Source organism: Schistocerca piceifrons, chromosome 3 (genome assembly GCF_021461385.2).
Source record: "Schistocerca piceifrons isolate TAMUIC-IGC-003096 chromosome 3, iqSchPice1.1, whole genome shotgun sequence".
Lineage (NCBI taxonomy): Eukaryota > Metazoa > Arthropoda > Insecta > Orthoptera > Acrididae > Schistocerca > Schistocerca piceifrons.
Window position 1 is genome coordinate 889932359 of NC_060140.1, and position 22377 is coordinate 889954735.

At 44.4% G+C, this 22377-nt stretch overlaps 1 protein-coding gene across 3 annotated transcripts in view; it reads left to right on the top strand.

The window, feature by feature from the left end:
• Window positions 1–3523: 3523 nt before the first annotated feature.
• Window positions 3524–22377, top strand: part of LOC124789305 — a 52634-nt gene continuing 33780 nt past the window's right edge. The window contains exon 1 of one of the 3 annotated variants that reach the window (XR_007016108.1): window positions 3524–3639. Coding sequence is in view for 1 of the 3 variants with exons in the window: in XM_047256616.1 (XP_047112572.1) it covers window positions 17263–17324 (62 nt within the window). In the remaining 2 variants the exon portion in view is untranslated. Of the gene's footprint in view, window positions 3756–17228; window positions 17325–22377 lie in introns of those variants that run through there. The other 2 variants (XR_007016109.1, XM_047256616.1) reach the window with 2 other exon arrangements.

Sequence of the window (22377 nt, forward strand, 5' to 3'; positions counted from 1 at the left end):
CCGTGCTCTCCTCCAACCTCCATATACCGGCTTGTACCGAGTTCTCCGGCGCTCAGCCAACACCAAATGACATCCAGATGAAAGATTCAGCTGTTACAGTCTCTATCAACAGACTTAAGCCTGCTCATGTCGAGCTTTCTTCTACCCCCCTTTAGGCCACGACCACGCCACTCACTGTCATGGCTCACGACACTCCGACCACTCTCTCCACGTCGGACTTACGCACTCAATCGAGTGACTTCCAGCTCCAATCTTCGAGCTCTCCTCCGACCTCGCCCCCTATTCTGGTCTCACGCACTCCGTCAAGTGACCCCATGCTCCCCACGTCGAGCTTACGTACGATCACGCCCTCGCCGTTGGTCCCTTCGACCTCTCCTCCATCACCTGCCTCGTCCTGTCGAGGTTTCTCACGCCCCCCCCCCCCCCCCATCTTGAACGTGCCGTCGCTCGAGGTGTTTGTGCCTGTTCTCCCGGACATAATCCACGACATCTCTATAATACTACGCGATGATACACTGTTCGTTGTGTGTTTCCCTTCATTTGGTGCTCATGACACAACCTCCGCCATTCCCTGCCCCCTGGTGAAATGTGTTCCCCTCTCGCCCGACGTCGACCTGGACATGCTTCGTGTGTTCGCCACGCCCACTGGAGACATCGTCGTCGTCGCTCCGTTCCACTCGCAAACCGCCGGCCTACCTGTCGCTGCATGACCAGCAGCCAGCAGTACAATGCCTGGCACGCTTCAACGACTTCCAGGTTCGGTGGCCATACCTTCCTTCACGTCATCTACCCACGATTCAGTGGCCGAACCTTCCTTCACGTCATCTACCCACGCAGCTCCCCGACGACGCTGTCGAGCTGACCGTGGTTCGGCTCCCGCGGACCACACCTGCCGCCGTACTGGGGGGGGGGGGGGGGGGGGGGGGCTGGTATATGGCGCCGATGAGGGCGACACCAGCATCCATATACGTTTGTCTCTAGACTCCGAGCATCGTCGTTGGATGCTAAGCTAAGATTATCTTTGCTCTCTTTCGCCATGGCGAGTTCTTTGTAAGCCTTGCTTGTGTAAAGAGGTGAATAAATGAACTACTGTTAAATAGGCGTTGTTTGGTGTAACTGCCCCAAACATCGACCTCACACTCTCTTATAAACTCACCTTCAGCAAACGGTATTCCAACTGTCGCCATATTAAGCGCAATCTTATAATTCCACTTACTGCTGGGCTATCATTGTTGTCGTCCTGAAAAATTGAAAACAGTGCTCCATAAAATGTTAAATCAATTAGATGAGAGACATGACGATAGAAAGTCGCAGATCTCTTGTGACAACAGCAACTTACGTCAGATTCATCTAGCATCGTCAGATCGCTCTTCCTAAGTTCAGTCAATTTTCGTATCCACTCAGAATCCGACAATAAATTGTACTCGTCCTTGTGAAATTTATTATAATGGCGTTCAATACTAAACTTCCGCTGACCAGCGAGAATGCTGACACATATTAAACATTTCGAATTTTCACGTTTTTGCACATAGAAAAAAAGACTCTCCCATTCCTTTTTGAAAGATAGCAAATCTCCATTTCTCTGTTTCCTTGATTCACTCTGCATTTTCCTGTTCTTGAAATACAATGTTCACTACGTGGTGGTCGCTTTGCATCAATGTGTGCAACTTAGCCTGGTACTACACTATCGCAACCTGCCAGCTGTCGCCACTGCCCCGATCGACTATTGCACATGAGCAGCACATGAGCAACGCTGTGTGCTCATGAGCTGACAGTCAAAAGAGTTACTGCATGCCTGAACTTCATTCCAAACATAATTCTATACAGCTTTTGAAATATTGCAGATATGTAAAATATATGTGTTTGAACAGTAGTATCTGAAATCATTTATTTTTAGTTACACATCAAAATGCAAACATAAAATTATATTTTATATTCTGTGTGAACTAGAATAGCGATTCTATACAACTGAAAATTTTTGCTTACCCTTGTCAGTTTTACATTACATTGTTCAAATAGATTCATTATAAACCTTAATTTTCAAAATTCTTGTTACATGAATATCAGCGATAAAAACAGTAATATAAACCATTCCTGCAGTGGCTAATCTTTTCGTGTAATTGTGGAAACCTCCTTTCTTTGGCACTCAACGGTAATGATTCCTATTTTTATTTGTAATACATGAATAAAACTGTTTATTTATATGCCAAATATGCTGAATTTAGAACTAATTTTAAATACTAACAGTTGATGTATAATGTACATACTTGGACTGTGCATGTAGCTTTTGTCACTGTTGTTATAAACAATTTCACATGAAAATACTAACAACTCTGCTGAAAATATGGTACAAACATAGTGATAATATATGAATTATCTCTGTAGTGCGATTTCAACGCAGACTTTAGACTTTTTAGCTCTTTTAGAAGCTAGTTTAGCGTTTTTGATGAATATATATGAAGAACTGAGAACTATAATGACCTAATGTACATCATCATCGATTTTGAGATTGTTGCATGTATGCATGCTCCTGACATCTGTCGATTTGATGATGAACCAGCTTTATCTGGATCTGTAGACCCACTCTGTATATGTGAACATTCACGAAAACTATCTCACAGATTTCTCGCACATTCATTTGCATATGGACCCAAAACATCAAGAGCAATTTATTGCTCTAAACTGCTCAATTGTTATCTAGGGTTGATAACATAATTTAGTGTCTACATCATACTTGCAGCAGTAATACTTCATGCATGGAGGTATATCAGCAATATTGGCTGAACTAAAAGTCACAGAATGAGCTTAATAAATATGATGATAACAAGGACCATTAAGTGCAGGAAAAAGTCCCAACTATTTGTTTGGTGCAGTCAGTATCTGTTCTTTATGTTCTGATTCTAGTTTCATATTAATTACAACTGTAAAAAATACACAATTTTCACTAGCGTAAATTTGGGAATTTTGTGAATTAGCATTAGCAATAAATATAATCTTAAATATTAATTAGTACTCCATAACGAAGTGGATACATTATGTTTTCAAAGGAAGTACAGGATACTGAGTATTAGAAAAGAATTCAGATCTGTGCGATTATTGGATTCTACATAAATTTGATTTTCACAAACATCCGTTTGTCTCAAAAGTCTTATGGTTCTCGGTGCCTCATATATTTTAGTTTGAGAAACAGTCAGAAACTCGTAATGCTGCTAACCTCTGTAGCCAAGTGATGGCTCAGTTCCACCTCTCCATTACATAGCGATCCAAGCGTCATCCTCTCAATGGCCGGCTCCGGTCCCAGCGACCGCGTGACGACTCTTTTTTACTGGTCTGACCTGGCCAATATACTGCAACTTGCCAGCCACATATCGCTCATTTAAACCTTCAGTATTATGGACATTATAAGCATATGGCCTACAGCTCGTAACTTCACAACTGGAAACTAGGTATCTCCATCTGTGTCGCCAATAACAATGCGTAAATTCGGTTTATCAAGGGTCCTGTTACTTTCGGTATGGAGTATCTTTTAGATGTTTTGTTCGGCGTGATGTCTTTCACGTAGTTGACACTCGACAGTTGACAGTCGTGTAGTGGCGGTGTTTTTGTAGTGATTTTGTTGGGAAGGAGTGTTCTTTACAGGTATGACAATAAATTGTCACGTTATCGACATGACTGAGTGTTGAAATATTTTCCATTATGGTTGTATGGCGCCACTAGTAACCTGAGCATGTTATTGACTCCAGATGATATTTGATGTAAGCAATTAAGGTCATTTACTCCTCAGCTAGAATATTAACGGGCTATGTCACCGAAGAACACTGCATCCTTTGATCACTGAGTGGTGGAAAACCGGTTCAAACATTTTAAAAATGAATTTTCACTACGTTTTTGGTGGACAGCGCCACCAAGTAAATCTTAGGGATTTTTTTCTAATTTTGTTTAGATTTACGTTTTTTTCTTAGCTTTTGCAAAAGTCATATTTATGTGCAAAGAGTAATGCTGGTTTGACAAATTAGCCTGTGTCGTGCGTGCAGATTTGTTTATTAACTGCAGTTTCGATTTATTTGTTAGAGCTAGGTGTTTAAGGGGTTTAGAACTCTTTCAGGGTATAAGACTTTTATTTGTAAGCAATGATTTTAATTTTAAATGAGCCCGCAGCACGTTCCTTTTTGAATATGAGGTGCTTATTTTGGTTAAATGTTTCACAGCAGGTACTTCTGAACCCCATATCATTTATCAGACTAACTGCTCTCTTTTTGTAATACCAATATTCTGTGCAAGTGTACGAGCCCCTAATCCTGTTCCATAATTTATGAACGTGGAAACTTCTCCATAGTATCCTGTATTCGGCATTTCGTTAAATACTGTTTTGGGCGGTTGACTTAGCAAGTGTATTGCAATGCTTCATTCCTTGTACGCAACATTTACTTGGTTTTCGCATCATAAGGTTTCATCTAAGTGCAAGTGAACAATTTTTAAAGTCTTCATTGTCTGTGTATGAAATTCTATGTATCAAGTCTATAGATCTATGTACATAGCCTGCAAGCCACAGTAGGATGCATGATGGAGGGTATCTTGTTTTTCTGCTACTCAACCCCTTCCCCCACAAAAGGCGTAAGGGAAGAATGACTGTCTATATGCTTCCATTTGAGCCATGATTTCTCTTTGTGTTCACAGCCCTCACATGAGGTGTCTGTTAGTGGCAGTCTGTTGCAAATATCAGTTCTCTAAACTTTGTCGGTAGTGTTTTGTGAAAAGAATGTCCAGGACTCTCCATTTCAGATCATATAGCATTTCTATGATACTCATATGTTGCTCGAACACACAGGTAACAAATCTAGCAGCATCCTGGCTCTAAATTCCTTTAATTCAACCTGTTAGGGGATCAAAAAAACTCGAGCAGTACTCAAGAATGAGCCTACAATTTTTAATTGTCATTATGGAAGGATCATCCAAACGCCTTGAAATTTATTTCTGAGCTCTTGAATTGCTTTGTGTGTATTTTGTTCTTGTATGTCATCAAATTCAGTGACGTTCTGTGTCTTAAATTATGCTACAAATTTATACATAAAATACTTACATTTAAAATGCTTAATCACTTATACAGAGTGACCTACAGTCCATAATACCACTTAACAAAAAGAACAGGTGTCTGAAACTACCAAGTTAGTGATTGTCACCTACCCTGTACAGTTCGTGGAGGAGATTTCTATAATAAAAACACATTCTTAGGATACATTTCTTAGTACTTCTGCATTGTTTTATAGAATGCGTATATCTTCATTGGCATCAGATTGTCAGATTGAATAAATTACAAATGATTTTGTGACCTGACTTGACATGAGCTCCTCTATCAGTCTGAGTTTTACACACTTCATCCAAGGATTTTCATTTAGTTAGTGGCTTGTTTTTCTAGAATATTGTGTAGCGTTTTTTTAAGTAAATAAATAGTAGTTCACAGCTGAGATATTTAAAGTGATATTAAATATGTGAGAGGCACCAGCTATGGACAACGAAAGAAGATACTGTTATTTTCTGGCAGAGTTGTGTTTCTCTATTTATTCTTTGCTTTAATGTTTTTGACAGTTCTCTATTTATCCATTAATAAGTGGCAAATTTCGTGTAATCTAGAAAATAAATAGTTATTACTTGGTAGTATGAGGAGTTTCTGTATATGTAGACTACATCATGGGCAATGCTTATTAAATGACCCCAAAAGCGCCAAAGGAAACAGCAAATTTAGGCACATTGCTGACTGAGATGGTGACTTTGCATTACGAGGCTGGGCAAGATTCGATGAAAGAACAGTGTTCATGATTGCAAGAGGAACTAGAGAGAAAGATTGGTGAACTGCAAGTGTGAAACACAACACATAATGATGAGAAGTTGCGTCGATAAGCAGTATATATAGCGGACATCGAAACTGCGGTGTCTAACATGTCCACCAATCCGTTATAATGAAAATGCAAGTGCTGAAGTTCCTACTGGAGAAACCGTAACTGTGGTTTTCTATGTTAGAGTTAGCGTTTACGTAGAACCATGTAATGAAAGACTACACAAAGTTTGCAGTGGCAGTTAATAACCTGAACAATCAGGCTGTCAGATGTCATTTGGAAGCTGCCTACATGCCAGCAGTATCGACACTTGCAGGACATGGTTGTCCAGCACATGGGCAAATCTTTGGACCAACTGACGAGGCAGTTCCTATAGTTATAAAGTATTGGTGTCAGGACGCCTTCTGAAGTCTGGTGACATCTGTGGAGAGCTGTGGAAGGGGCAGCGATATCAGATGAGACACTTTGTCGTGTGTGGCTCATGCAGCTGTGGAAGGGGCAGCAATATCAGTTTGAGACACTTTGTCGTGTGTGGCTCATGCAGCTGGCACTGTCAGTGTGCCACTTGTGCAACAGACAACTTTAGTTCTGTGCCATCAGTCGCTGATGAGGTGCACACGATAGTGGGACAGGTGAGCGCCTCAGCAGTTACACAGGTAATTCACGAGTGCAACACAGGTGAAGCCATGGTTGTGTGAATGGAGTCGAGGAAATCTGTTGACAAACAGCTCCACAGTCTATAGTTACAGTTGGATGCTGTGCAAAAAATATTATTGGCACTGGAGTCAAACAAACAAGACAACATGTGTACAGGTAAAGTAGAGGGGCATTCATTCGTAAAGCCAACAGAAGTAAGGACCTGATGGACTAGATGATAGGGTATGTTGGTACCACAAAGGTTCAACGTATGGCCCATGAGGTGCACATTTCCCCTTCCCATATGGCCCCTGCGGTCTGGTGTAGTTGCAGTAGGCCACGTAGCTTCACAGAAGTGCCAGAATATGTACACAGTGATGGTGGAGTGATAGAAGACAGGCAGGTTGCAGCACTCAAGATCAACCCAATGGTTTGAAACAATCTTTCCGTGCCCACAGCAGACGCTGAAAGGAGCTTGCCCACTCACATTGTTGCGCCGCTTGTACGTGACAAACAGAAAGGCAAATCAATGTTACCTGGTTGACTTGTGTTCACACATTAGCATGCCTCCATTAATCGAAATTGGAAAGATGCAGTGGGAGCAACATTCCACCTGATTGTTGGTAACAACTCACCCATCATGACTTATGGTGAACAGGGGGCGACAGTGGACCATTCCTTTCAGAAACGTTTTCAAATGGAGGTTCATACTGGCTGAAATGCACGAGCTAGTTTTAGGTGTAGATTTCATCCACTAACACCGACTGAGGTTACAGCTGAGCACAGCGCAAGTTAGATGTTCGGATGAGATGATAACAGGTACAACAGACAGAAATACAGACCAACACAGTCACTTTACCTGATAATCAGTTCAACCTGAAATAAGGCAAGAGGTTCCAAGTAGAGGGTAGATGATGATGCATGGTATCTGTCTGTTCAAGGAGAAGGTTGAGGCCTTATGAAGCATACCTCGGCTGACTGATTATCAGCTATTTTTAAGATTCCTAAGGTTTGTCAGCTTTTACAGACACTTCTATCAGGGGCAGTCAGGTACAGGCACCACTGTTAAACGCACTAGCATATAACAATGCTACATGCAAACAGCCCCTATCTTGGACACGGCAGGAAGCTTTTGAGAAAGTAAGCTCTAATTTGCAAAGAGTAAGTTTACAAAGAGCGGTACTGTTGTGTACATAGTTCCGCGTAGTCAGTGCATACACAACTTTCCCAATAGAGCGCGCCTGGCTAAGCACAACAGCGCAGGCGCAGCGCTTGTCCGTCTCCGCACTACAAGATGGCGCTGTCTTAGAGATGGACCAAATTCTGCTTCCACCGATCCGCGTATTAATATGTCTCCCAGCCAATGAGATTGCTGCTAACGTAGAACATTTTCTCCTCGCGGATCATGCTCGCGCTGTGATACCTGAACGCTCGAGGTATTATAACGAGTGTACAGACCTCCGATTAGACAGTCTACATTAGTCTGTAGTCAAGTTTCAGTCTGCGCCTAATAAGATTATCATATTCCTGTACATAGCCATGAAGAGAAGTGTATAGACCCTTTGTCAAGTATCAGAGATACGTGAGAATAAGATTAACGTACCAAGACCAAAGGAACTTCAGATTGTCAATTGTAAACAGCATCCAGAATCAAGTTACTTAAGGTCTATGTTGTTTATTATTTTAATAAATGTGTGTGAAAATTAATCAAGTTCTGTTTAAAGTTGGTCACCGTCAATCTGCTACTCTAAGCGTGCAAGTGGCATTTCTATCATCTGACCTAACGGCAGAAGATAAACACGCCACGATAAGACCACGAGACATATTGCTGACACTCGCGTACTGCGACAAGTAAAATAATCTGATGGTGTGTGTACCGAAGGTCTTACAGTACGCACACCAGAGGTGCTGTTGTATTACCCAGTTCATAGTGTGCAGTTGGCTATTGTTGGAGATGCCAGCCAATTGGCTATTTGTGCAGCACTCCATAGAAATGTGGGGGGCAGTTGGAAGCCTTTAGTGCTTTTCTCCATAAAGCTATGGAAAGCCCAGACTAAGTGGAGTACATTTATTCAGGAATTACTGGTCATTTGTGAAGTTGTACATCAGTCTTTCAAGCTTGGTTCTGATCATTTTCACTTTCCAAGGAATGAGAGAAGATTGTTCACCTCAGCAGTTCTGCCAGCTGGAATTAATTGGACAGTTTACTACCAATATAAGGCACATTAAAGGGGAGGAGAACATAGTGGCAGTTTTTTTCTTAAAAATCAGTACAATATCTGTCGTAATAAATTACAACCAATTGAGAGTGAAGCATCCCTTAAGCTCAAGCAAGTGCATTTATCAGGCAGGAAAGAACGTATTTGATGTGATGTGTCAAAGACCTCGCTGAGGCCATTTGTGACTCAGTTACTGCAAAAATCAGTTTTTGACAGCATCCACCTCGTGTATCCCAGTGTGAACACTACTGTCAAACTGATGACAGAGAACTTTGTATGGCCCAATGTGAAGAAAGATGCTGCATTTGGGCAAGGGCATGGTTGGCCCTTCAAAGATGTGAAGCTGGTAGACATGTGCATCAGACAGTGCAAGACACTCCCGAGACAAGTTGGTTCTCTCACATTCATATAGACCTTGTGGACTGAATCCCACCATGAGAGGGATGTCATCATTTGTTTATGGCCATGGACAGACAGACAGACAGACAGACAGACACGTTAAGCAGAAGCAACTTTCATCGGGGGCATATCAATGTAGATGACAGCAAGACATTCCTGAATATGTGTATTTTCTGCTCTGGATGTCCACCTCACATCACCACAGACTGAGGGCAACAATTCTAGTCAGTTATTTCATGAGCTATCGAAATTATGAGGCGTGTTTTTTAAGTAAGTACCGTTTTGAAATTAGAAAAAAGACGTGCTAAGATATCTCAATAATTTTATTTTTACATGAAAGCCTGTACCTTAATATAATTTTCTGCATAATTTCCATCAATATTGAGGCACTTGTCATAACGTTGTACCAGTTTTTGAATACCCTCCTCATAGAAGTCTGCCGCCTGATTTGTTAACCACTACATCACCACTGTTTTGACTTCGTCATCGTCCTGAAGATGCTGACTGTCCAGGTGTTTCTTCAACTGCAGGAACAGATGGTAGACATTGCACAATCTGCGCCATTCAGTTCAGAACAAAAGACATGGCAAGTTGAGCAAGGGCATCATTTTGCTGCAAGACAATGCCTGTCTGCATGTGGCAAATCAGACCAAAGATCTCATCACATCTTTTCGATGGGAAACTCTAGATCATCCTCCGTACAGCCCCGATCTTGTGCCCAGTGACTACCATCTGTTCCTGCACTTGAAGAAACACCTGGGCAGTCAGCGTCGTCAAGACGATGACGAAGTCAAAACAGTGGTGATGCAGTGGTTAACAAGTCAGGTGAGAGGCTTCTGTGAGGAGGGTATTCAAAAACTGGTACAACATTATGACAAGTGCCTCAATATTGACGGAAATTATATAGAAAAGTAGATTAAGGTACAGGCTTTCATGTAAAAATAAAATTATTGAGATATCTTAGCACGTCTTTTTTAAATTTCAAAATGGTACTTACTTAAAAAACACACCTCGTATATGGATTCCAGCACCACCATACCACCAGCTACCATCCCTCAAGCAATGGAATATTATGGAGTGATGGAATAAGACCCTAAAGGTGGTACTTACATGCTACAGTAGTTGCTGTACAGCGGCTCTAACACTGGTCTTATGAGGACATCGTACAGCAGTGAAGCCGGACTGTGGGGCATATATACGAGAGATTGTTTGTAGGGAAAAGTAGTGTCTGTTGTTGGAGTTTCAGCACAGCCGCCTCCTCTGCGGGTCCAGGGGTTAAAATAGGCCTGAGGTATCCCTGCCTGTCATAAGAGGTGACTGAGTCTCACACTTCTCGGCCCTTTAAGTTCAGGTCCCATTTCATGGTTTGACCTGCCACTTTCCAAATTCTACAGAAGTGTGGGCCATATCGGGAAGGTTGCCTCACGTGGCGCATGAGTTATCCATAGTGCCCTTAGATTCGCTCTCCTGAACCTCTTGTCATGGCTGTGCATCTCCACCTGCAATTAAACTATTTGGGTGAGGACACTTTCCCGGGGTATGTCATCTTCTTCCATTGTCTCCTGTCCTCTTTCACTCTCATCACAATATTGGATTTCCTGCACCCAATATCCAGCACGGTAGCCAGTCCGTTGTGGTGGGGCCGTCATGTACCCATTTGGTGGTAACCCCCGACAACAGTGTGATCGCACAGCCATCGTGCCAGGTGGCCTTTGCTGCGGCTGTGTGGTGCCCATGGGGAGAGCCCCTGATCGAAGTGGGTGGCATCAGGGCGGATGACCCGCAATGAAGCAGACTAAGTCATCTCTTGCTGGTGATCGTACGGCGCCAGCAGTCTCTAAAAAGGGCAAGATTGAGTACAATGCTGGCAGATATGACCCTAAATTGTTTCCCTCCCTTGCTACACCATGGGAGGAAAACGGCTACAGAAAAAAAGGGCCATATTCGCCTCAGTATTTAGTCGGTAGCAGATTGGACAGGGACTCCTTTCTACCTATGAAGCCTCAGTTTTTTGTTGAACATCTTGAGGATAAGTTTGAGAAAATGACAGCACTGTCCAAGATGAGAAGCGGTGCAGGCTTGATTCAGACAGCATCCCCAGCCCAGTCCTGGGCGTTACTCACTTCTGACTGGCTGGGTGATACTCCTGTTTCTGTCACTCCCCATAAAAGCCTTAACAAGGTCCAGGAGATTATTTTCCATCGACCTCCTCTTGAAGTCTGACGATAAGCTCCTCGCCAATCTAGTACAACAGGGTTTTCATTTCATCTGGCGTGTTTACAGGGGACCCAAAGACAACATGGTTGCAAGCGGTGCCTTCATCTTAGCCTTTGAGGGTGAGTCATTGACTGAAAAGATCAAGGTGATGGTTTGCATCTGTCACGTTAAACCATACGTTCCTCCCCCTATGTGGTGCTCTGAGTGCTGGAAAATTGGGCAAATGTCTTCCCACTGCACTTCTAGTACCACATGGCGAGACTGCGAACGTCCACTGCATCCAGATACTCCATGTGCTCCTCCTCTCCCACTTGTACCAACTTTGGAGAGCAGCACTCCCCCTGCTCGCCAGACTGCACAGTACTCCAAAAGGAATGGAAAATCATGGAGTACAAGACCCTGGGCCAGCTGACTTACCAAGAGGCTACATGTAAATTTGAATGATTACACTCCGTTTGGTTGATGTCCACATATGCTGTAGCTACATTACCATCGCCGTCACAAGTACCAGTCGTACCACACTCTGTGTCACGAATAATGGCCCTCTGGGCCTCCAGAATACATCTGCTCTCTTGGTGGTAGAGGGAAAATCTCCTTCTGTTGCTCCCAAAGTGCCTACTTCGGGAGCAAGGCTCCCCCAAACGCATGGCACCGGTCCCCTCCCCCTAGCCGGAGAAGCAACAGCCTCCTCTGGCTCCTCTCATGCAGAAGGGGTCTCAAGGTCTCCACTAATGCCACAGCAGACACTCGCCAGTGGCTAAAGAAGCCAAAAGCTGCTGTACGAAGAGCTTCGTGGTCTTCCTCCGTGCCTGAAGCTACTTCGGAGAAGTCCTCCCAACAAGCCCTGAAGAGAAGCGAGAGTGCAAGCAAAAAAAGAGGTTTGCTAAGGAAAAGGACCCTCCAGTGGCCCCAACACCACCACTCCCTACTGATTCTGCACCTGCGGATGAGGTGGAGATCTCAGCGTCCCTGAGGACCTGGATCTCTCTAATGCCTCATCCACAATAAGAATGGATACAAGTCTCAATTGGTGGCAGCAGGTGACCCTGAGTCGTAACCTGCTTCCTTGAGTGCTTCATGCCTTCCCAGCCTCATGGTAACATCATCCTCCAGTGGAATTGCTGCGGTTTTTTCCACCACCTGGCTGAGCTACGGCACCTGTTAAGCTTTACACTAGCTTTCTGCATTGCCCTCCAGGAAATCTGGTTCCTGGCAATGTGGACCCCTGCCTTTGGTGGTTATAGGGGATATTACAAGAACTGTAGCGACTGTAATAGTGTGCCAGGTGGAGTTTGTGTCTATGTTGTGAACTCAGTATGCAGTGAACTTGTGTCCCTCCAAACTCCTCTTGAAGCTGTGGCTGTCAGGATAAGGACAACGGAGGAAATAACTGTCTGCAATGTATATCTCCTTCCAGATGGTGCGGTACCCCTGAACGTATTAGCTGCACTGATTGATCAACTCCCTAAACCTTTCCTACTTTTGGGAGATTTTAATGCCCTTAACCCCTTGTGGGGTGGCACCGTGCTTACAGGCCGAGGTAGAGATGTTGAAACTTGCCTGTCTCAACTCAACCTCTGCCTCTTGAATACCCGGGACCCCACACATTTCAGGGTGGTTCATGGCATTTACTCGGCCATTGATTTACCTCTCTGCAGCCCAGGAAGTCTCCCATGCATCTACTGGAGAGCCCACGATGAGTTGTGTGGTAGTGATCACTTTCGCATATTCCTGTCACTCCCCTAGTGCCATTCCCCCAAACATCTACCAAGATGGGCTTTAAACAAGGCAGACTGAGGAGCTTTCACCTCTCTTGTCACCGTTGAGTCTCCCACACAAGGTATCATCTATGTGATAGTTGAGCGGGTCACTAGAATGATCATTTCTGCAGCGGAAAACACAATCACTTGCTTTTTAGTGTGCCCCTCGGTGAAAGTCAGTACCATGGTGGTCGCCGGAAATCGCTGAGGCCATTAAAGAGCGTTGGTGAGCTCTACAGCGACATAAGTGGTATCCTTCCCTAGAGCACCTAATAGCTTTTAAACGGCTCCATGCCCGCATTTGCCAGCTTATAAAAAGACAGAAACTGGAGTGTTGGGAGAGGTACATGTCGACCATTGGGTGCCATATGTCACCTTCCCAAGTCTGGACGAAGATCAGACATGTTTGTGGGTACCAGGGTCTGACAGGTGTTACTGGCATTAACATCAAAGGCGTGTTATCTATCGATGCAAACACAATTGCTGAGCACTATGCTCAAGCCTCCGTGCGGGAGAATTATCCCCCAGCATATTGCACCCTCAAACAGCAGATGGAAAGGAAAGCCCTCTTGTTCACTGAACATCACAGTGAACCCTATAATGCTCAATTTACAGAGTGGGGCTTCTCAGCACTCTTTCACATTGCCCCGACACAGCTCTTGGGCCAGATCTGATACACAGTCAGATGATCAAACACCTCTCATCCGACTTCTAGCCACAGCTCTTCCTCATCTTCAACCGGATCAGGTGCAATGGCGTCTTTCCATTGCAATGGCTGGAGAACACCATCATTCCACTGCTCAAACCTGGTAAAAAACCCACTTGATGTGGATAACTATCAGCCCATCAACCTCACCAACATTGTTTGTAAGCTGTTAGAAAGTATTGTAAGTTGGCAGTTGTGTTGGGTCCTGGAGTCACGTGGACTACTGTCTCCATACCAAGGTGGTTTCCGCCGGGCTTGCTCTACCACTGATAATGTAGTTTCACTCAAATCTGCCATCCGAACAGCTTTTTCCAGATGCCAACACCTGGTTGCTATCTTTTTTGGTATACGAAAAGCTTACGACATGACCTGGTGACATCATATCCTTGCCACATTATATGAGTGAGGTCTCTGGGCCCACTCTCGTTTTTTATCCAAAATTTGCTATCACTCCGTACTTTCCATGTCCAAGTTTGTGCCTCCCATAGTTCCTCCCCATATCCAGGTGAATGGGGCCCCACAGGGGTCTGTATTGAGTGTGTGTCTATTTTTAGTGACCATTAACAGTCTAGCAGCAGCTGTTGGGCTGTCTGTCTCACCTTGTCTGTATGCAGACGACTTCTGCATTTCATACTGCTCCTTCAGTACTGGTGTTGCTGAGTGGCACCTACAGGGAACCATTCACAGGGTGCAGTCATGGGCTCTAGCCCATGTCTTCCAGTTTTCAGCTGCAATGTCGTGTGTCATACATTTCTGTTGGCGTCAACTATTTGTCCAGAACCAGAACTTGACCTTAATGATGATCCACTCACTGTAGTGGAGACATATTGATTCTTAGGACTGGTTTTCGACTCCCGATTTACGTGGCTCCCTCATCTTGTGTTGGCTGAAGCAGATGTTCTGGCAGCACCTCAATGCCCTCCGCTGCCTCAGCGACACCAACTGGGGTACAGATTGCTCTACGCTGCAGCAGCTCTATAGAGCCCTTGTTCAATTCTGCCTTGACTATGGGAGTCTGGTTTATGGTTCAGCGGTGCCCTCAGTGTTGTGTTAACTCAACCCAGTGCATCACTGTGGGGTTGGACTGGCAACGGGAGCGTTTAGAACGAGCCTGGTGACCAGCGTCCTGGTGAAGGGCCAGAGTCCCTCCATCAAAGTTTAGGCATGCACAACTGCTCGCCAGTTACGTTGCATACATTCGTAGTTCTCCTGAGCATCCGAATTACCACCTCCTCTTCCCACCCATGGCAGTTCATCTCCCACACCGGTGGCTGAGGACTTGGCTTATGGTTGCGGTTCGCGTCCTATCTCTTCTGTCTGAAGTCCATTCACGTACACCTCCATGGTGTACACCTAGGCCGAAGCTTCACCTGGACCTTTCACTTGGTCCTAAGGACTCAGTTAACCCTGTGGCTCTTCACTGTCACTTCCTCTTGACAGGTACCGGGACCATGAAGTTGTTTACACTGACGGCTGATGGTCATGTTGGCTTCGCTTATGTTCATGGAGGACATATTGAGCAGCACTCCTTGCCAGATGGTTGCAGTGTTTTCACTGCAGAGCCAGCCGCCATTTCTTGTGCTCTTGAGCACATCCACTCATGCTCTGGTGAGTCGTTCCTTCTCTGTATTGACTCCTTGAGCAGCCTACAAGCTATCGACCAGAGTTACCCCCGCCATCCTTTGGTAGCAGCTGTCCAGCAGCCCATTTATGCCCTGGAACGGTCCAGTTGTTCCGTGGTGTTTGTGTGGACCCCAGGCCATGAACTTGGTGACAGGCTGGCCAAACAGACTACACGGAAACCGCTTCTGGAGCTCGGCATCCCTGTAACTGACCCGCGATCCTTATTACGCCGCAATATTTTTGAGCTTTGGGAGGTGGAGTGGCATAGTCTCAGTATGCACAACAAACTGCGTGCCATTAAGGCGATTATGAATGTGCGGAAGACCTCCATGCGGGCCTCTCGCAGGGACTCTGTGGTTCTCTGCTGGCTCCGCATTGACCATACGTGGCTAACACGTGGCTACCTCCTCAGTCGTGAGGACCCACCTTGGGGTTGCTGTCGCTCACATATGAGTGTTGTACACATCTTGCTGGGCTGCCATCTTTTAGCCGCTCTGTGGTGGACTTTTAACATTCCCAGCACCCTACCTTTGGTGTTGGGTGACAGTGCCTCAACAGCAGATTTAGTTTTATGTTTTATTCGTGAGGTTTTTTTTTTTATTATACCATCTAAAGGTAGGCATTTAGCCTTCTCTGAGGCCACCACCCTCCCTCCATTTTAACTCTGTCTCACTTTGTTTGCATTTATTTGTCTTGGTGGTCGTCTTTTCCCTACATGTGTTCATCTCGCCTTGTCTTTTTGGGGTGGACATTTTAATGGGTTGCAGAGTGGCTGGCTCATCCTCTTTTATTATTGTGATCAGCCAGCCCAGACCATCTGCTCTATGGTTTTAATACCTTCTTCTACTTTTCCTTGCGGTGTATGTTTTCTCCATTTTTTGTTTGTTCCATTCGTTTTCTTTCTAGGTGTAGTGTTGGGTATTTTTGTACCTTGGGCCTTGCTTGCATCAGGAAAAAGGGACTGATGACCCTGTAGTTTGGTCCCTTTATACCCCAAACCAACCAACCATCACAGCCAGCATCTATGGAACATGAACTGCCATACATGATACAACAGGTCAAGCTACAGAGAGCATCATGTTGCCAGGCTCTTACATAAAAAAATTGTGACATGGTTCTGTGTAATGTGGGCAGAAGCCGCTACACATGCTGTGACTACCACTGTACTCTGTACTTTACAGAATATTAAAATGCTATGAACATATGGTCCAAATAGCATACAATGACCAAATGATCGACCTCTGACAATGTCACGGGAGAAGGTTAAATCAGAAAATGCGCTCACCGTTGGAATGCCCACACAACTCCAAGAGTGAGTGATTCCTACACAGGCAGTTGCGACCCCACCTGATGTGTACCACGCAGCCAGCAGGAGCACCACCTTCTACACAACAAATGATGCCCTAAGAGAAGCCGAAGAGCCTGTTGACTTACACTAGGGCTGGTCAATGAGTACAGCATGAATTCCTACTCTTGGAGATCTGCTCTACTGCAGAAGGGGGTAGGGGGCGAGGTGGCTCTTTGGGTACACGAGCTACAGACAGTGAGTGAAGAGACTAGCCAAAGTGCTGAGCTACGTTTCCCCATTTATTCTTTTCTTTAATGTTTGTGACAGTCCTGTTTATGCATTATTAAGGGGTAGTTTTCATGTAATTAAGAAAATAAATAGTTGTTACTCGATATTCTGTGGAATTTCTGTGTATGTAGACTACACCATGAGCAATATCTATAAATGCGTGGAAAATTAAAAATGTTATTTAAACTGGCAAGCCTGCAAAATGGTCATCATGCATGAGCATAAAATGTGAGCTATTGTTCTACAGCAGATTGAAATGTGTGAATCATGCCTGTAGCTATCCAAAGGTGCCATGCAGTCCTTTTTGGAAACAGGAATGACCTGCATCTTCTTCAGATTATTTGGAAGTGTTGGGTGAGTTGTTTAGTACAAGTTTATACATACTTAGGTGTATTTGTTGCAATAATTTTTAAAAGTCATTCTGTAAATAGCCAACATAATTTGAACGATTCATTTCATCGGCTTTATGCATTGGAATAGTGTGGCATCACTGCACCTGTCCTGTACAGAATGTAAGAACATTGTATGTTAATTTTCTGTCCTGAGATCACATCATGTACAGTGATTCCTTTGGAGGTGTGAAAAAAAACCTTGTAGTAAACATTCTGCAGTGTGTATGCGATCATAATCAGCCGCAACTTCTGATGGTATAAACAATATAGAATATTTTGCATAAGGAAGATCTTTCATTCAGTGGTGTCAGTGTTTGTTAAATAGATCTAGCCACAAAATTGAGACATGGAAACTTTATCTGTTCATCCATTCGATCATATGGCCCAATGACATTGATGGGATGTGTGTAAACCGCACTATAACATTGGGGAAATTACTTACTGGTGCATGAATATGCCTGCTATCTTCGGTGCATTGTCTTTTCCCCTAGCCATATGGAGTGAGCTGTAACTAGGTGGAGCGTAGACCTTGTACCTGGGTGGCTCTGATTGTGCAGGGATTTGAACACTTGCTGCCGTTAGTTCGGATATGGATGTGGCTTGGCTGGGAGCACATCAGAATACAGTTGTTCGCCACTACTAGGAATGTCTGAGTTGTAGTTGTGATGATGACTGCATGTCTTGTAACAGGTCTTGAAGCTCATGATCTGATTTCTATGCTTCGACAAGTGCTGTATAGTCCATTGTAGAAATGCTTCCAACATAAGAGAAACTGTCTGCTTCAATGTTCTTCATACCTGAGATGTGCTGGATGTCCATGGTGAATTGGGCTACATACAGCAGCTGATTCTGTTGTCTCGGCGAGCAGCTCAGGTTATTTTGCTAGAAGGCAAATGACAGCAGCATGTGGTCAGTAAATATTGTGAAGGCACGAGCTTCGATATGAGGGCAGAAGTTCTTCATGGCTTCGTACATCAGCAGTAATTCCCTATCACACATTCTCCATTTCTTCTGTGAGACAGTCGGTGTTTTAGAAAAGAAAGCTAGTGGCTGCTAGGCCTCTTTGATACATTGTTGAAGAACACTGTCTATTTCTGTCTGACTCGCGTCTACTACCACAGCCAACAGTGTATTTGGCTCAGGATGTGCCGACAATCCCACATCTGCTGTTGCTTGTTTAGACTTCTCAGACACTGTGAACATATCGTTTGTCCAGGTAATTGCTAAGTTACCTTTATCCTTTGGGCCCACCATTGCAGCTGTCAGCAGCTCTTGTATTAGCTGCATGCAGTAGATACTGCCGATAAAAGTTCAGCATGCCTAAATAGTGCTTTAATTCTTTGTAGGTGGCCAGGTAGGGCAGCTAGCAGGTAGGTTCAACCTTGTCTGTCAATGGTAGCAAGCCGGAGGGGGTAATGTGGAGCCCTAGAAAGTTTATCTGCGGTTGTCCCAAGATGCATTTTGCCACTTTCAGCATGATTTCATTTCCACTCAGTCATTGGAAAACCTGGACAAGATGTTGGCAGTATTCTTCTGATGAAGCGGAGAACACTAAGATGTCATTTAGGTATGCAAAGCAAAATGATGGAACACGCAGCACTGAATTGACGAACCTCTGCCACATCTGCGCCACATTCCAGAGGCCAAAAGTCATGATCTTGCTCTCAAATAAGGCAAATGGCATAATAATCATGGTCTTCTGGATGTCATTGTCTGCCACCAGAATCTGTGTGTAGGCCTAGTGCACTGTAGGCACAAGTGCTGCTCAACACATTTCTGTAGTTGCAGATCAGAGGTAGTGGGTATCTGTCAGGAATTGTGGGCACTCAGAGCACTGTAGTTTGTGCAAGGCTGCCATATAGCACACTTCTTAGGAAGAAGGTGCAGGGACGAAGACCAGGGGCTATCAGATGGATGCATAATGTCCTCTTTGATAATGTTATTGGACTCAGCTTTCATTATCTTCAACCGATCCAACGCTAATCTTTGAGGTCGGCAGCAGTTTGGTGGCCCTTCATTCATCTTGATGTGATGCACAGTGTTGTGTCAGAAATCTTCGGTATGCCTGGGGTCTTTGTTAACACTCTTAAAGTCTTTCAGTAGGATGGCATATTCATCATCTGTAGTGGTTAACAGTTGTGCAGGTTGCATGGGTGTCTGGTGCCGGAAGCCTGTGCCCGTCAGTCTGATGGTCTAGTCTACAAGGCAGGCATTTCACACATCTGGCAAATGATTACAGTATGGCAATAAATCCGCACGTATAATTCTTTCACCCATGTCTGCCACAGTGAAATTTCCATGGGAAGGCACAGCGGAGGCCAAAATCCAGCTCTATTCTGCGCAGGCCATTTGTGGAGATAAGCAAGTTATTTGTGGCCGCCAAGCAGAATGTTGTATGTGGTCAGCACTGATATAGCAGTGTTCTCAAGTAGATGCATAAATCAGAGCCAATATCTATCAGGTACTTATGGCCGGTGCATTGATCGCTGATGAGTAGGCGCTGTGACGTTGGCTGGCAGTCTGACAAAGTGCTTACAATCGATTGCCACTGGCGTTTGGGTACATGTAGCAGTGTTGCATGCTCCTCAAAATGCTGATGGTACCAGCAGACAACCTTCGACACATCAGGTGTCAGCGCAGGAAAGCGAGACGTGCCCCTGGTTGAAGAGCATCTTCTATACCTTTGTTGGCTACGATCTCCACGATGCTGCAGCATGCTACCAGGTAGCTAAACTGTTGGGTCAGGTGATCGACTTTCGCTGCTAATGCCTCATACTCAATGCATGCTACCATGGTGGTTGTAGTTGCACACTACACAATTGATGCTGTAATGGACACAAGTGACATGCTATCCAGTACTTTGTGGACCATTTCTGCCACAGAGTGTAGCGATATCTCTGACTGCATTGCAATAATCACCATGATAGAGGGGCAGGTGACTGCTCCAGGTCGTACACAAAACAGCTGATTGGATACGGTACCTGTGTCAATTTTGCTTCGAAGATGGCACAGGTACTGTGATGGTCTTCGGTCTCTAATATCCTCTTGGGCCATTAGTCAGTACCTGTCTAATGCACTCCTCTTCAGATGTGGTAACATAGTGGATCAGTTCAAACAGTCATATACATTCCAATGATGTCCTGAACTACTTCGGTGTACTGCTGTTCCAATTGGCTCACCACCGATGCAAATTTAGAAGTACCTGCTGTCACACTAGAATAGAACTAATTTTTCTCTACCTGGGCAAACAACAATGCTGGGTTGTGCACCCAGAACAGCAGTAGCCTCATGGCTAGTCTGTGCATGGTCAGGTTCACAGTCCCTGGGCTTCCATCCATTGTGTTTTTTACTTGTGTTAAGAATGTGCAGGTAGCTTATCACATCGGGATCACCAGTTTTGCGTCTGTGTATGAGAATCAGGCCATGAGAGTCTACTGTGCAAGCTACAGGAATAACATTTACACCAGAATATCTTCAACACAGCAACAGAACTTTATTTGATTGATGAATGCTAGACTAAGAATGCAAGAAGAGATCAATTATGCTTGCTTAGTGAGCTCATTGTTTGCTTGTTACTAAAACAGCCTCTTATTACAGGATATGGCAGCACCCCCCCCCCCCCCCCCCCATGAACCATGGACCTTGCCATTAGTGGGGAGGCTTGCATGCCTCAACGATGCAGATAGCCGTACCGTATGTACAACCACAATTAGGGGGGGGGGGATCTGTTGAGAGGCCAGACAAACCTGTGGTTCCTGAAGAGGGGCAGCGGGCTTTTCAGTAGTTGCAGGAGCAACAGTCTGGATGATTGACTGACCTGGCCTTGTAACACTAACCAAAACGGCCTTGCTGTGCTGGTACTGCAAACGGCTGAAAGCAAGGGGAAACTACAGCCGTAATTTTTCCTGAGGGCATGCAGCTTTACTGTATGATTAAATGATGATGGCGTCCTCTTGGGTAAAATATTCCGGAGGTAAAATAGTTCCCCCTTCTGATCTCCGGGCGGGGACTACTCAAGAGGACGTCACTACCAGGAGAAAGAAAACTGGCGTTCTACGGATCAGAGCATGGAATGCCAGATCCCTTAATCGGGCAGGTAGGTTAGAAAATTTAAAAAGGGAAATGGATAGGTTAAAGTTAGATATAGTGGGAATTAGTGAAGTTCGGTAGCAGGAGGAACAAGACTTTTGGTCAGGTGGATACAGGCTTATAAATACAAAATCAAATAGGGGTAATGCAGGAGTAGGTTTAATAATGAATAAAAAAATAGGAGTGCGGGTAAGCTACTACAAACAGCATAGTGAACGCATTATTGTGGCCAAGATGGACACGAAGCCCAAGCCTACTACAGTAGTACAAGTTTATATGCCAACTAGCTCTGCAGATGAAGAAGAAATAGATGAAATGTATGATGAGATAAAAGAAATTATTCAGGTAGTGAAGGGAGACGAAAATTTAATAGTCATGGGTGACTGGAATTCGACAGTAGGAAAAGAAAGAGAAGGAAATGTGGTAGGTGAATATGGATTGGGGCTAAGAAATGCAAGAGGAAGCTGCCTGGTAGAATTTTGGACAGAGCATAACTTAATCATAGCTAACACTTGGTTCAAGAATCATGAAAGAAGGTTGTATACATGGAAGAACCCTGGAGATACCAAAAGGTTTCAGATAGATTATATAATGGTAAGACAGAGATTTAGGAACCAGATTTTAAATTGTAAGACATTTCCAGGGGCAGATGTGGACTCTGACCACAATCTATTGGTTATGAACTGTAGATTAAAACTGAAGAAACTGCAAAAAGGTGGGAATTTAAGGAGATGGTACCTGGATAAACTGAAAGAACCAGAGGTTGTAGAGAGTTTCAGGGAGAGCATAAGGGAACAATTGACAGGAATGGGGGAAAGAAATGCAGTAGAAGAAGAAGAATGGGTAGCTCTGAGGGATGAAGTAGTGAAGGCAGCAGAGGATCAAGTAGGTAAAAAGACAAGGGCTAGTAGAAAGCCTTGGGTAAC